This window comes from Balaenoptera acutorostrata, chromosome 2, assembly GCF_949987535.1.
Source record: "Balaenoptera acutorostrata chromosome 2, mBalAcu1.1, whole genome shotgun sequence".
In the NCBI taxonomy this organism is placed as follows: domain Eukaryota; kingdom Metazoa; phylum Chordata; class Mammalia; order Artiodactyla; family Balaenopteridae; genus Balaenoptera; species Balaenoptera acutorostrata.
Genome location: NC_080065.1, coordinates 175,020,875 through 175,037,155, shown reverse-complemented (window position 1 = coordinate 175,037,155; position 16,281 = coordinate 175,020,875). Strand labels below are relative to the sequence as shown.

At 46.0% G+C, this 16,281-nt stretch overlaps 1 protein-coding gene across 1 annotated transcript; it reads left to right on the top strand.

Annotated features, from left to right (window-relative positions):
* Positions 1 to 10,200: 10,200 nt before the first annotated feature.
* FAM32A (family with sequence similarity 32 member A) lies at positions 10,201 to 15,879 on the top strand. The gene is made up of 4 exons (XM_007183589.2): positions 10,201 to 10,339; positions 10,430 to 10,571; positions 14,358 to 14,411; positions 14,714 to 15,879. The coding sequence occupies exons 1-4, from the start codon at positions 10,266 to 10,268 to the stop codon at positions 14,780 to 14,782; spliced, it is 339 nt and encodes a 112-aa protein (XP_007183651.2). The 5' UTR covers positions 10,201 to 10,265; the 3' UTR covers positions 14,783 to 15,879.
* The last annotated feature ends 402 nt before the right edge of the window (positions 15,880 to 16,281 follow it).

Genomic DNA, 16,281 nt, shown 5'->3' with positions numbered 1-16,281 from the left:
CCAAAGCCCCCAAACTCCTCGGGGCCACACCGGTCGGCAGGCTGCTGCGTACCAGTGTCTGGGCAAATCTCCCTGCCCTGGTTGTCACCTGCCCACCCTCCTCATCACCCCCAGCCTGAGTGAGACTCAAGTTACAGCCGAGCTCTCTGGGCAACAGCCTGAGTATGTCCACGGCCACCAGAGCAAGGAGAAGGGCTTTGGGAGGTCACAGGGTAGCCCTCAGTGGGGAGAGCACACCTGCCACCACCAGGTGAGACCGGGGGTATGGGGCACCTTTGAGAGATGGGCAGGGTGGTGCAGAGGCTGCCAGCACACCCCAGGTCAAATTCCAGCTCCTTACCCACTAGTTGTGTGGCCTTCGGCAAGTCATCTGGCCTCTCTGAGCCTTCTTTGTAAGATGGAAATTATATTAGTACTACCCCATAGAGTTGTTCTGAAGATCTAATGAGATCATTAATACAACCCCCCAAAAAGTATTTGACCACTGGATACAAGCAAGTTCTAGGCACATAATGGTAAACAAGCTAGATGAGGTCTGCATTGGAGGTGATGGTGAGGATGATGTTATGGCTTGAGGAAAGCAACCCAATGTCTACGTTTGGGTTAAATAACGTCAGAGTTCTTTATTGCAGGACTTGTCAGAGGCTTTAATATGTTAATGTGCCCCATGCATCCTCAAGGGGTAAATACAATGTAGCAGCTCCCAACCTTATTAAGACTCAGAATCCTCTTGGGCAGAAAATCTGGGAGTTGAAAGTTCCCAGCCTGGCACTCCCTGCCCTTCTCACTCTGGATCTGGCCTCCTTCCACTTTCCTCTCCTGCTCAGCCGGTTCCAGCCCCACACCCCAGGCCCCCTGAATCACTCTTGAGTCTTTCCCTTCCCTCATCCCCACTCTCCCTGGCCTGGACCATTGCAGTTCCTCCCACAAGACTCCTCTGGCCCCTGCCTCAACTTCCATACTTTGCCCCAGCGTGTGAAGCCATCTTGTAAAATATGACTATGATCAAGCTTTAAAGACCCCCCTGAAGATGATTTTTTGGGGAAAAAAACCTGACAATACCAAGTGTTGACAAAGATGTGGAGCAACTGGAACTCTTATACATTGCGGGTGTGATGCAAAATGGTACAGCCACTATGGAAAATGGGTTGGCAGTTTTTTATAAAGTTAAACATACACTTACACATGACTCAGCAATCCCACTCCTGGGTATTTGTCCAGGGGAAATGAAAACCTATGTGCACACAAAAACCTGTATGTGCCCATGAAATAGAGACAATATTTGCAAATCATATAACTGGTAAGGGACTAGTGTCCAAGCTATATAAAGAACTATTAGAAGTTTACAACAAAAAGACAAATAACCCAAGAACAAAATGGGCAAATGTTGGGGGGAGGGAGGGATGAATAGGTGAAACACAGAGGATTTTTAGGGCAGTGAAACTACTCTGTATGATACTATAACGATGGCTCTGCATCGTTACACATTTGTCCAAACCCATAGAATGTACAACATGAAGAGCAAGTTCTAATTAAACTATGGACTCTGGCTGATGATGGGTCAATGTAGGTTCATTGACCTGTGATAAATGTGCCACTCTGGTGGGGGATGTTGATATCTGGGGAGGCTGTGCATTAGTGGGGCAGGAGATGTAAGGGAAAACTCTGAATATCTTCTTCTCAATTTTGCTGTGAACCTAAAACTTCTCTAAAACCAAAGTCCATTAAAACAAAACAAAATGGGTAAAGGATTTGAATAGACATCTCTCCAAAAAAGATATACAAATGTCCAGTAAGTACGTGAAAAGATGCTCGACATCACTAGTAATTAGGTAAATGGAAATCAAAGCTACAGTGAGATACCACTTCACACCCACTAGGATGGCTATACTAAAAAAGACAGACAATAACAGGTGTTAGCCAGGATGCGGAGGTATTGGAAACATCATACACTGCTGGTGGGAATGTAAAATGACGCAGCTGCTTTGGGAAACAGTCTGGCAGTTCTTTAAAAAGTTAAACTTATAGCTACCATATGACCCAGGAATTTTTACTCTAGGTGAAGAGAATTGAAAATATATGTCCACATAAAAACTTGTACGTGAAAGAAAAGTAGAAACAACCCAAATGGCCATCAATGGGTGAATGGATAAAGAAATTGCGGTCTATCCATACAACGGAATATTATCCAGTCATAACAAGGAATGATGCACTGATTCATGCTATGACGTGGATGAACTTCAAAACCATTATACTGAGTGAAAGAAGCCAGACACAAAAGGTCACATGTTGTATGATCCCATTTATATGAAATGTCCAGAACAGGCAAATCCACAGAGACAGAAAATAGATACATGGTTGCCAGAGGCTGAGGGAGTGGGAATGGGGAGTGACTTCTAATGGGTATGGGGTTTCTTTTTGAGGTGATGAAGATGTTCTGGAACTGAATAGTGGTGAAGGTTACACAACATTGTGAACGTACTCAATGTGACTGAATTGTGCACTTTAAAGGGTGACTGTTATGGTATGTGAATTATATTTCAGCTTTAAAAAAATTTTTTGTACATAAATTTTTATAGCAGCCTTATTCATAACCTTCAAAAATGGGAAACAGCACAAATGTCCTTCACCTGGGGAATGGATAAACAAACTGTGGCTTGTCCGTACAATAGAATACTACTTAGCCATAAAAAAGAATGAACTATTGATATGCACGATGTGAATGAATCTCAAATGCATTACACTTAGTGAAAGAAGCCTCACTTCCTTCAAGTGAGTCAAGAAGACAGCTACTAGATGATTCCACTTATGTGACATTCTCAAAAAGACAAGACTATAGGAACAGAAAATATATTAATGGTTGCCAGGGGCTGGGGGGTGGGAGGGGGAACAAGGGAATTTGGGGGGTGATGGAACTGTTCTATATCTTGATTGTAGTGTTGGTGACATGGCTGTATTCATTTGTGAGAACTCATAGTACTGTACACAAAAAGGGTGAATTTTATTGCTTGTCAATACATTTTTTAAATGAAGACAATAACAAAACTAATTTTTAAAGACCTCCTTGCTCCCCATTGCCTCAGGATTGAAGTCCAAATTCCTATGCCTGACCCCATAAAACACTTTGTGATTTGGTTATGTAACTCCCCCCCCCCAATTAATTAATGTTCAATTAATGATTGAACATGTACTGTGTGCCAGGCACTGTCCTAGGTCCTGGTAATACATTCGTGAAAAAAATGAGTTCCTGATCTCATGGATCTCACATTCCAGTGAGCAAGCAACCAAATAAACACATAATTAGTCAGGAGGGCTAAGTTCTAAGAAGAAAAATAAAACAGGGCAGAGATAGAGAGAGATGAGGGTGAGCTATGTAGATTAGGAAGGGAAGGCACCTCTGTTGGGGTGACATATGAGTAGTGACTGGAAGGAAGTGAGTGGGAAGTAAGCTGAGTGGGAAGAGAGTCCTTGGCAGTGGGAACAGCAAGTGCAAAGGCCCTGAGGCTGGAGCAAGCATCACACAGTTGAGAGAGAGCAAGCCAGCCAGTGCTGTATGTAGGGGCTCAGCAAGCACTAACTATGATTAAGTTAATTAATAACTGTTAATTAAGCTTCTGCTCATGTCTGCCATTAGAGGCTGCTTCTCTGATACACCAGCTCCAATGATGGAATTGTTTTCTTTTTTGCATTTCCAAGAAATCATTTTTCATGGTATAAATAAATAAATTTTATCTTGGCATAGATCAATTTCAGCTTTATTATGATAAACTATATGCAACAATACCTTATAGTATATCCTGGACTTCAACCATGAGGCAATGGGGAACAAGGAGGTCTTTTTAAATCCCCTTATAATATAGGCTATAGGACTTCCCTGGTGGCACAGTGGTTAAGAATCTGCCTGCCAATGCAGGGGACATGGGTTCGATCCCTGGCCCGGGAAGATCCCACATGCCATGGAGCAACAAAGCCTGTGCGCCACAACTACTGAGCCTGAGCTCTAGAGCCCGCGAGCCACAACTACTGAGCCTGTGTGCTGCAACTACTGAAAACTGTGTGCCTAGAGCCCGTGCTCCACAACAAGAGAAGCCATTGCCATGAGAAACCCACGCACCGCAAGAAAAGTAGCCCCCACTCTCCACAACTAGAGAAAGCCCACATGCAGCAAAGAAGACCCAACACAGCCAAAAAAAAAATAATAATAATAATAATATAGGCTATAGAACTCAGAATCATAATAACAATACTGCATGTCACTAATCATCAGGGAAATGCAAATCAAAACCACAATGAGATATCACTTCACATCTGTCAGGATGGCTACTATCAAAAAACAAAAACAAAACAAAACAAACACAAAAAACAAGTGTTGGCAAGGATGTGGAGAAATTGGAACCCTTGCACACTGTGGGTGGGAATGCAAAATGGTGCAGCCTCTGTGGAAAACAGTATGGAGGTTCCTCAAAAATTAAAAATAGAACTACCATATGATCCAGCAATCCCACTTCTGGGTATACATCTAAAAGAATGTAAATCAGGACCTTGAATAGATGTTAGCATTCTTATGTCCATTGTAGCACTGTTCACAATACCCACAATATGGAAACAGCCTGAAAGTCCATCAATGAATGAATGGATAAAGATGTGGTATATATGTAAACAATGTAATATTATTCAACCTGTAAAAAGAAGGAAATTCTGCAATATGTGACAACATGGTTGAACTTTGAGGATGTTTGCTAAGTGAAATAAACCAGTCACAGAAAGACAAACACTGCATGATTCCACTTATATGAGATATCTAAAATAAATTCTTGGAAGCAGAGAGTAGAAATGGTTGGCAGGGACTTGGGGGAGGAGGAAATGAGACGTACTAATCAATAGGCGTAATGTTTCAATCATGCAAGATGAATAAGCTCCAGAGATCTGCTGGACAACATTATATCTCTAGCCAACAATAATGTAGTATACACTTTGTTAAGAGGGTAGATCTCAAGTTAAGTGTTCTTACCACAATAAAATAAAATAAAATACATGCAACTACCATACGACCCAGCACTTGCACTCATGGGCAACCCCCAGAGAAATGAAAACTTATATTCACACAAAAACCTATAATGGCTATTTTATTCATAATAGCCCAAAACAGGAAACACCTCATTTGCCCTTCTTCATTGTAATTGAACCAAACTTGGGTCTGCTTGCCTGTATGCAGCAAACCCAATCTACTGACACCAGGTCTTGGTGAAGGAAAGTTCAGTGTTTTTTGCAAGGTGCCCAACGCAGGGCCAAACAAGAAGAATGGGCAGCTCATGCTCAAAAGACCTGAACTCCCGGATGGCTTTCAGGGAAGTGTTTTTAAAGGCAAGGTGAGGGAGAGGGTCGTAGGGTGTGGGATCAGCTCGTGTATGTCCTTTAGATTGGTTGGTGGTGAGGTAGCAGGGCAGTATTTGGGGAATCTCAATCATCAACCTTCTGGTTCCAACCGGTCTGGGGTCTATGTGCTGGTGGTCAGCATGCAGTTAATGTCTTCCATCTGGTAGGGGTTTTAGTATCTGCAAAACAACTCAAGGATATGGCTCAGAATATTATCTATAGACCTTGAGGAGGAACCAAAGGTCCCTTACTTTGTTTAATGGCTAAACTATTATTATTTTGTCTCACTTGACTATTTTCTTTTGTTTCTGCATCTTCTCACTTCTCTGATTAAGTTTGCTCTTTGGAACTTGGAGAAAGCATAGGAGGCTAAAGCTTGTCTACAAACAAGAGGTGGAGGACATGGGGTGTGTTCCCAGGAAGGCCCTGCAGGGTCCTGCTCAGTTTCATCATCACATCATACCAGGAGCTATACCATGTCACCAACAACGTTGGCTTTGATCACTTGGAAGGCGATATGTCCCATGTTTTCCCACCATACCCTATGTTTTTTCCCTTTCCATACCCTATTCTTTGGAAACAGTGCAGACTGTCTTAAAGAAATGCTCCTTACAGGAGTCCTTGATGGCACAGAGGGAGATGTCATGTGATAAAGCACAGGCATTGACAACCTAGAGTTGGAAAGTGATTTTGAAGAGTATACTCTGAATATGAAGACATTTAGGAAACCTTAACTGATTTTCTTTGTATGTATACACAGCAGTAGCATATAATGAAAATCTCAAGACTCTTTAAAAGGATATAAAATAAAATTTCTAAGGGATCGAAAGCATTGTGTCATAGTTCACTTGTCACATTTTCCCTCTTAGAACACAAATTATCAATGGGGGTAATACTGCCCCCAAGGGGGTGAAAATTGATTTGGGGGGAGGAGGTGACAAAAAAATCTTAGATATTTCAGTGGTTTGTGGTCCTCCAAAGCTTAACCCTCCCTGGCAAAATCTTATTCATCAGCATTTAACTTCTCTCATTAAATTAAATTAAAATGGTCTCTTTAGGGGGTAATAAGGGGGGATAAAAGGTTGAAAAACACTTTCTCAAGGTTTATAAAATAGTGATGCATCTAATTTGAGTGGATGGCCTCATAGTGGTTAACAAAAGCAAGGATCAAACACTCCTCAGTGTGCATTGGATTATGTCTGTGCCTCAGTTTCCCGACCTATAAAATCAGGATGGTTTACATAATAGGGTGGCTGTAAGAGTAAATTAGATGATCTCCATATGAGTCCATATAAAGTATTAGCTGTTGTTTTTATCATCGTCATCACTCCCATTTTATAAAAGAGGAAAGAGAAGCTCAGAGACGTCAGGCCACTTGCTCCAGGGCACACAGCCTTGGAAGTGCCAAAAAGGAGCTCCAACCCTGCTGGGTTGGCTTGGGGAGGACAGATTTCCACACCTGAATCTGTCTTGTCCCTCCCTGCGGAGTTGATTCTGTCGTGGACAGCCCCACAAGTAAGCTGGCATCACTTGGTCGCCCCCATTCACTGGCACAGGGAAGCCCGTTCTTTCTTTTTCTTTTTTTAAAATGTGTATTGGGGTACAGTTGATTTACAATGTTATGTTAGTTTCAGGAGTACAACAAAGTGAATCTGTTATATATATATATACATATTTACATCCACTCCTTTCTTGGCGATCTCATCAATTCCGGTTCGCCAAAGGTTGAGCCTATGGCTGGAGAATCGGGCAGTCGTTTGCTGCCCCCTGCAGGTAGAATGAGAAAAGGCAGGTATCGTGCCCTCTTTTGTCGACCCCCTCTAGATTTGGGGGCGCTTGCTTCTCTCTTCTTCTCTCTCCTCCACCCCCATAATGCCCTCCAAAAACGGTCCCTGGCACAATTTGGGCAACAGCAGTCCAAATTTAAATGCACAAATGCACATACTCTCGGATTCCGCAATTCCACTGCTACAGATTCAGGCCACTTGCAAAAGTCAGATAAGATTTGTGGGCACCTAGATGGTCATTGGTTGGGGAGGGCTTCACTCAGCCACAGGACATCCAGCTTTGAGGAAGGTGGGGTTGAAGTGTACCTGCTGTCTTGTAAAGAGCTTCAAGACATTTTGATAAGTGAAAAGCTGAAGGCAGAAATAAAAGAACATCGCAAAGATATATATATGTATGTATATATATATATATATATATATATATATATATATATATATATATGTTGGCATATACACATTTTGTGCTGCAAAGAATCAAAATGAACTTGTTAATCGCTTTGGAAGGAGGTGGGAAGGGAAGCTTCTACTTTTTTGTTTTCCTTTTTCTTTCTTTCTTTTAACCTTTTTCTTTACTGTGTGGTTTTCTTACACGGAACATGTGGATTTATACTATTTACCTGGTTGGTTATTGCAAGGTTACTTTTCTTTAGGGGATGGTAGGAGTCTATCAGGCAGATGACCTAACTAGTGCTGACCAGGCAATTCCTGATTGACTAGTTTGAGATTCCATTTCTGGAAGAGCCAAAAATGTAGTTAAGTCTCAGTTTGGTGATGTGGCACTTAGTATAAGTGACTCCATTTGAGGTCTGTTGTCTTGTTTGTTTTTTAGCAGTGTGTAGGTTCCAGCTGTGGGAGAGAAGAGACTATTGTCTCTAAATCAAGTTCTGGACTTTCCATTTATTGAATTGAGGCTTATTTACTACATAAAGTGAGTTTCCTCTATGTCACATGAAAAAATGAGAGGAGCGCCATGGGGCTGACAGCATTTTCATCCAGGGCAGAGGAAGATGATCCACCTTGAAAAATACAATGTTTAAAAGAATGGAAGGAAACAAAGATAGAACTGTGTTTTGGTTATGACAATAGTTCTGCTTATTCAACAAACAAATTACTGTGATATCAGGGAATTAAAAGCCCAACTCACTGGAGTCCCAAGTGTTATGACACTATTAGATCAGGTTTTTTGGTACACCTTCTGCAACTATTTTCTCTTATCACAGCCTCAAAGCCAGAGTGGCTGAGAATCAACATTTTATTCTGAGGAAAACCAAATCTGGCTACAATTCTACCTCAAGAAGCAAAGGCATCTGGAGTGAGCCCAAGAGAAATGAGAAATATGTCCATACAAAGATATATACTGTGTTCACAGAAGCTCTATTCATTATAGCCACAAACTGGAAACAACCCAGATATCTATCCACAGGTGAGTGGATAAGCAAGTTGAATACATTTATATATAATGGTGTTACCGAACCAAACTTGGGTCTGCTTGCTTGTGTGCAGTAAAGCCAATCTACTGACACTGGATTGTGGTGAAGGAAAGTTTAGCGTTTATTGCAGGGTGCCAAGCAAGGAGTCCAGGTAGCTAGTGCTTAAAAGGCCTGAACTCCCTGAAGGCTTTCAGGGAAAGATTTTTAATGACAGTGTGAGGAGGGGGGATTGTGGGGTATGTGATCAGCTCATGGACCTTCTTCTGATTGGTTGGTCATGAGGCAATTGGGAGTCAACATCATCAATCTTCTGCTTCCAACAGGTCTGGGATCTATGTGCTTGTGGTCAGCATACAGTTAACTTCTTCTACCTGGTGGGGAAACCCTCAAAGGGTATGGCTCAGAATATTATCTGTAGCCCTTGAGGAGGAACTAGATGTCTTTGACTTTGTTTTTGTTTTTTAAGTATTTATTTATTTATTTTGGCTACGCCGGGTCTTAGTAGCAGCATGCGGACTCTTAGTTGCAGCATGCATGCAGGATCTAGTTCCCCAACCAGGGATCGAATCCAGGCTCCCTGCATTGGGAGCGCAGAGTCTTAGCCACTGGACCACCAGGCAAGTCCCCTTGACTTTGTTTAATGGCTAAAGTATTATTACTTTGTCTTCCTTTCTTTCTGCATTGTCTCACTTCTCTGATTAAATTTACACTTTGGAACTTGGGGACAGCCTAGGAGGCTAAAGCTCTTCTACAAACGAGAGGCAGGCAGAAGACATGGTGGGTGAGTGGGTGGGGGAGGGTGTGTTCCAGGAAGAGTCCTACTCAGTTACAATGGAATAACACTTACCAATAAAAATGCAGTACTGTTATACCCAACAACAAGAAGAATCTCAAACACACTATGCCCAGTGCAAGTACTCTAGCTCAAGAGAACACACGTTTTATGATTCCACCTATATGAAACTTTAAAAAACAAGACCATTATGACCTATAGTGAGAGAAAACAAATTTGGAGTTGCCTGGGGAAAGGGATGGGAGAATTAACTGTAAAGAGGAACAAAAGAATTTGGGGGTGAAGGAATGTTCTTTATCTTGATTCTGAAGGCGATTACATAGGTGTATAAATGTGACTACACTCGTGGAAGGCTACAATTTAAATGGGTGCATTTTACTGTTTATAAATTGTACGTCAATGAAATCGATTTTTATTTTAAATACCACGAACATATATTTCATATACTACCGTCATTTACCAAAAGCTGAAAAACTAACGAGTACTTAATAGGCTTACAAAATTAGGTTATCTATTGAACCCTCAAAATATGGCAATAAAGGAGAACAGAGCATTCAAATACGCGCAAAACACTCAATAGAACGTTGGGTTTTAGGAAACCGGTGCTTTGTCAAAAAGGCTTCCCATCTCTAGGTGCCCAAGGCGGGGGGAATTGGAAGTGGGCGCCAAAACCGGAAGTGTGGCAGGAAACAGGATGCAGAAGCTAGGGACGCGCTTGACTCTCCAAGTCCGGCCCTGAACCCGGAAGTGTGGCCCACGTCTAGATGCAATTACGCATGCGCACAGCCTAGGTCGGCCAATCAAAACGAAGGAAGGCGGGCGTTCGGGTGAAAATAGGGAATTGTGGCCTTTTTACGTTCCGGACGTCAGCCGGGCGCCATGGAGGCCTACGAGCAGGTCCAGAAGGCGCCCCTGAAGCTGAAAGGCGTGGCAGAGCTTGGAGTGACTAAGCGGTGAGTCCCGAGAGGTTGTCCCTTTGAGCCTCTTCCTGAGACCCCGGAGCGTTGCCCTCTGACCCGCCGTTACCCCGTCTCCCCTTCCAGGAAGAAGAAAAAGAAGGATAAAGACAAGGCGAAACTGCTGGAAGCGATGGGAACAAGTAAAAAGAACGAGGAGGAGAAGCGGCGCGGCCTGGACAAACGGACACCGGCCCAGGCGGCCTTCGAGAAGATGCAGGAAAAGCGGGTAAGGCGGGTGGGAAGCCTAGGGATGTCCCGCATCGCTGGCCTGGGTCTCCTGGGGTGGATTCAGAGGCAGGACCCGGAGACCCGTAACCGGGATCTACCCCAGAACGCTCCGGGGAGGGCAAGCGGTCAGTGAGGACCTTAATTCCGGGGAGAAGATGCTGCGTGAGTAAGAGAGGAAGAGTCCACGGTGGGGGAGCTCCGAGGACAAGAAGGCTTTCTGGCCGGCTAGGACCGCAGAGGGGAGAGCTAGAGACCCGGCTTTGGATTCCAGCGCTGTCGCTCGTTTGCCCCGTAACACTGGGTCAGTGACTCACCTCTTGATGCCTCAGTTTCCACATATGTAGGGGTCAGGATCATGCTTTCTCCTACGAGGGATGGGAACTTTGGATGAGGTAACGCGGGCAAATGGCACTCAGTCTGGCATAAAGTCAGTGCTCAATGGATGTTAGCTGTTGACATTAAATGGGCATACTCACTGCTGTAGGTCACCACGAAGTGTTCCCATGACGACTTCGGCAGCTTCAAATACGTTGTATTTTCAGGCTCTGAGAAATGATTTCTCTTAATATTAAATACTTAATAAATTTGGGTGGCGGAGGATAGGAGAGGTCAGCGTAGGATAGATGCGTTCAGCGCATTGTGTTTGGCGGGAATAATCAGTCTAGGCCAGTGGTTCTCAACTGGGGGCCATTTTGTCCCCCACCTCCAGCCCCAAGGAGACATTTGGCAATGTTTAGAGACATTTTTGTTTGTTACCACTTGGGTGGGGCGGGGCTGTGCAGAGATGCAGCTCAACATCCTGAAGTGCTTGAGACAGTGTCCCCCAGAGCAAGGATTGATCTGGCCCGCAACGTCAATAGTGCCCAGGCTGAGAAACGCTAACGATGGTCTTGGTGATTTGGCCCAGTAACATCAGGAAAAAGTTAACTCATTACTCCCAGGCCTAATTGAGTCATAGGAGAGAAAAAGGAGAGAGAGAGAGACTCACCGGCTTTGACACGACAGACCTGCGTCCCATTCTGTCTCTACCACTGTTGGTGGTGTCTAGACAAGTTGGCTCACCTCCCACACCTTAATTGCTTCATCTGTAAAGTGGGACTCAAGTTCCAACCTCATAGGTGGTGAGGACTTAACAAGTGAATGCACTTAAGCCCGTTCCTTAAGGTTATCGTCAGAGGCGGGACTGGGATTTTACTGCTGGAGTTGGGGTGCAGAGGGGGAGAGGCTCATGCAACCATCAGAGTGACTAATAGTGGCCCCTCAGAGTGGGGCAGTAATAGTGGAGGTGATGGAAGGTATCGGGTTTGGGATAGGTTTTGAAGGAAGAACAGCCAGATTAGCTGATGGGTTGGGTGTGGGCTGGGAAAGGGGAATCAAGAATGGCCAAGATTTTTGGTGGGAGAAGCCGGGTGAATGAAGGTGCTGTTTTACTGAAATAGGAAGGACTGTAAGTAAAGCAGGTTTCTAAAGTGGGGGGATCAAGATCTTTGTTTTAGAAGTTAAATTAAGGTGCCTGTTAGAAACCCAAGTGGAGAGTTCTCATGGACAGTTCGATACCTGAATCTGCAGTTTAGAGGAAAGGTCTGGGCCCAGATAAACATTTGGGAATTGCTCTGGGGACTGCATGAGATCCTTTGAGGAAGGATAGTGACAGAGGAGGTCTAGGATCTGACCCCTGGTGATCAGAGGGTGGCAGAAAAGAAATTGCAAAGGAGCACAGGACGGAGGGATACCAGGAGAGAGTGTGTCCTTAGGAGCCAAGTGGAGAAAGTGTTTCAAGAAGGAAGACGTGATCAACTGTGTCATACGCTGGCAGGAGGTCTAGGCGGGTGAGCACTCAGAGCCCTTAGTTGGCATTTGGTATGAGAAGGAGGAAAGGCTGATTAGAGTGGATCCAAGTGGGGGCAGGGAAAGGCAGAGATGGAGACAAGGATTAGAAATAAGTCTTGGGAGATTTGCTGTCAAAGGGAATGGAGAAATGGGCCTCTAGGTGGAGGGTAGAAGGTCAAGGTGAAGTTTTCGTGTTGGCAATGAATACCAGAAATACTCCTGAGGGTTTTGTTTGACCCAGCAGAGGGAGGGAGGGGGGCAGGAAGAGAGAGAGAGAAAGAGAGGGGAACAGAGGGAGGTGCATGAGGTGGATGAGAGAGAAGCGAGCAGGTGTGGACAAAGCGAGGTACAGTTGGGAAATGCAGATTCCCTTGTGGAAGAGTGTTGGATTGAGCACAATGGGCTTTATAGGCTGGACAGCTCCTGGAAGGAAGGCTCCAGCCTGGTGGAAAGGATCAGAGCTTGGCATTTCCAGCCCCATCACCCACTGTGCACTCTGGTCCTCATTTTCTCTTGTCTGTGAAGTGGGGTTTGCAACAGCACCCATGACACCCTCTGAACTTGGTGCGTGGAGTGAGAAGAGGGAGGGCGGAGCCCCCCAAAGTGCCTGGCACTGGTGACAGCTGGTCAAGTCAGTGTGGCCTCTTGTGAGGAGACACGGGCCTCAGCTGGGCTCACAGCAGCAGGAAGGGGCAGGGATGGACAAGGCCGATACTTCAGAGGGAGAGGGAGTGTCAGGCAGGTGGGAGCTGACTGGACGCAGAGGGAGGTGAAGAGGCAGCAAAGGAGAAGAGGAGGGAGAGGGAGTGTCAGGCAGGTGGGAGCTGACTGGACGCAGAGGGAGGTGAAGAGGCAGCAAAGGAGAAGAGGAGGGAGAGGGAGGAGCAGCCAGGGGGCAGTCTACAGTGTACCTCATGCTTTTGTGGGTTGCCTGGGCTTAGCTGGGTGGTTCTTCTGCTGGCCTCCCTTGGAACCTGGTGCAGTCAGATGGCAGCTGGGGCTGGAGGCCCATCTGGGCTGGAAATCCAAGATGGCTTCACCATCACATGTCTGGTGCCTCATTGCTCCTTCCATGGCCTCCCTCCCCACATGTCATCTCGTTCTCCAGGTCCTTTCTTTGCAGCAAGGTCATCAGACTTCCCGAATGGTGGCTAGCTTCCAAGAACACAAGGCAAAACCTGCTAGGTGTCCTTACAGCTTCAGCCCAGCACTGGCACTGCATTCTGTTAAGTAAACCGTGTCACAGGACCAACCCAGAGTCAGTGCGACAGAGGACTGCACCAGGGCACCAGTACCAGGCAGCTCGGTTCATGGGGGGGGCCACCAAAGGGAGTCGGCCACAGTCACCCAGCTAGTAAGTGTAGGGCCAGGTGCGGCCCCAGCTCTGTCTGGCTCTGCATCCCATGCTCTTAACTCATACCAGCTACAATTGGTGTTAAGCATGAGGAGTCGGGTAGGTCGTGGTGGTACAGGATGCGTGTTCCAGAATCATACTTGTCAAGGCGATCTGGATCTCGTAACCCTCTTGGCTCTGTGTACTGTCACTCAAGCACCTACTCTGTGTCAGCCTCTTTACCTTCCTCATTTGTCATCCTTCCTCAGACCCCTTCTGAGGCTTTCTTTTTCTGCAAACTGGGAATGCAGTCAGTTGCCCAAGGATGCAGGAAGCACATGTACAGCTCCCAGCGGAGTCTCCTTAAGTCAGTGCTAGGACGTTTCCCGCCACTCAGACCAAAGGGCAGCTGACGTGAGTTCCCACTGGGGTGTGTTATGGCCAGGCATCCCTGCTGGACCCACCTGAGTGGAGTTGAGGGAGGGGCGAGGTGTTCACCCTGAGACCTCCAGCCATTCTAAGTGTGAGAGCCAGGCTGGCTGGGGGCTCTCGTCTTCCATCGCGTGCTGGCCTGGGCTGCATCAGGCATGTGACTCACCTCCATTTCTCTCCTCTCTTCAGCAAATGGAAAGGATCCTGAAGAAAGCATCCAAAACCCACAAGCAGAGAGTAGAGGTAAGTCACGTGCTGGTGGGGGAGACTGAGCCATGCAGGGACCAGGCTGGGCGCAGAGGCTAGGAGCCTGGTAGAGAAGCCACTGGAGTGTTGGTGGGGAGGGGCTTTACCCAACCTCCCCAGGGTCATATAAGGGCAAGGCCAGGGTTCAGGCATCTGTAATGCCTGGCAGGGTGGCTTTGAGAGGAAGGGGCTCACTGAGGAGAGACAGGATGTGGAGAAGTGGGAGTGGGCAGTGCTGCGTATCCCTAGTGCCTTGCTTGGGTCTGTGTTGACATGGGCTTTCTCCTCGGCTTTCCCAGGACTTCAACAGACACCTGGACACACTCACGGAGCACTATGACATTCCCAAAGTCAGCTGGACAAAGTAGCCTCCCCTCCTGGGGTATGGAGTGGCATCAAGGAGAAGCAGAAGGCAAAGTTGGGGTTATATTTGGTGCCTTTGGTATTTTCTAGAAACATTCTTTTACACACATCCTTGCATCATCTGCTGAGACAGTGCTTTTCAAAGCTGTATGTCCTCATTCTGGAACTTGATTAAAATAAGACCGTCCTTTTACTCTATTTTGATTTCTCAGTAGCACATAGAAGAGAAACATTTTTAGTTTGGAAAGTGTATCCAGAGATTAAGGTTATTTCTGTGTAAGTGCCATGGAAGAGTGGTTTTACCCCCGAGTTGTATCTGACTCTTTGACAGCCAGCCAGCTGGCTTTGCCTGGATGAAACCGACTCCATAGGACAAGGAGCTAATGCCAGCATGGCCTGCAGCATGTAGACCCCTGTAGGGCCCTGCGCAGGCTGCCCTTCCAAGCTCCCTCTAGCTTGGGGCTCATGCTCTCCCATCCAGGGCTTGGGGAGGCCACCTGCAGCTTCACGGTCTTCAGACTGCCCCCTCAGCCTCCTGGCCAGTGAGACAACACAGCCTGGGAAACAGAACAACCACCTAAGGCAAGGATGGAACGTACCCCTTGTCCCTTTCTAAACCTGTGGCCAGCATGTAGCCTCTTCTCCCAGTATCCCCATTCCAGACATGTCTAGTGGGTGTTGCCATGGCAGGCATTGCCTGTCAAGCACAGCATTCTTTGTAGTGGAACCCAGACACAGCCTGCCATCTTACCTTCAACCCTGGGCTCCAAGCAGCCCCCCGTATTTATTCAGAGTTGGCACATAACATGTTTGGCGTTACTGGCCTAAGGACACCTCGAGGGTGATGGGACCGAGGCAGACCCCCAGCACAGACAGACGTGGGTGTAGTCGAAAGGAAGGACTCAGGTTCCCGTGCTGGAGAGCCAGGATCTTTGAGGGCCTCTTTATACCCACCAGATAAGGATCAGATTGCATATGCTGTTGGGAAAAAATGTGTTGACATAGATGCTGAGAGAATAAGAAAGGCAGAAAACAAAACCATGTGTTGGGTTTGGGACTGTCATATGTGAAATGCAGAATAAAACAAAAAAAAAGTTATTAACTATGAGTCTGAGTATCATAATTACAGGCTGTTTGACTACCACTAGAAACACTGCCTTTAGGATTATCACACACAAAGAATGTGCGTACCACAAAACAACTATTCTCCCTCAATTTGGAGAAAATTTAGATGACGTGTTTCCACCTGGGGTTTGCAACCCACCTGAAGGAGGTGACATACTCTCTCGCTAGCATGGCTCCTTGCGGCGGATTCCCCCACTGACTGGTAGAAAGGCACTTTCAGGCCTTTGCCATTCATGAGTCAGCAGTTGGGGTCTGTGAGCATGATGCAGTGGCGCTGTGAAAAGCCTGCTTCAGTAGTGGGGAAGACAGCTATTCCAATTCTCCCTGCCCATCAGATCACTCCAAAACTGAGTGACTGAAAACAGTGGAATTTCTCTCT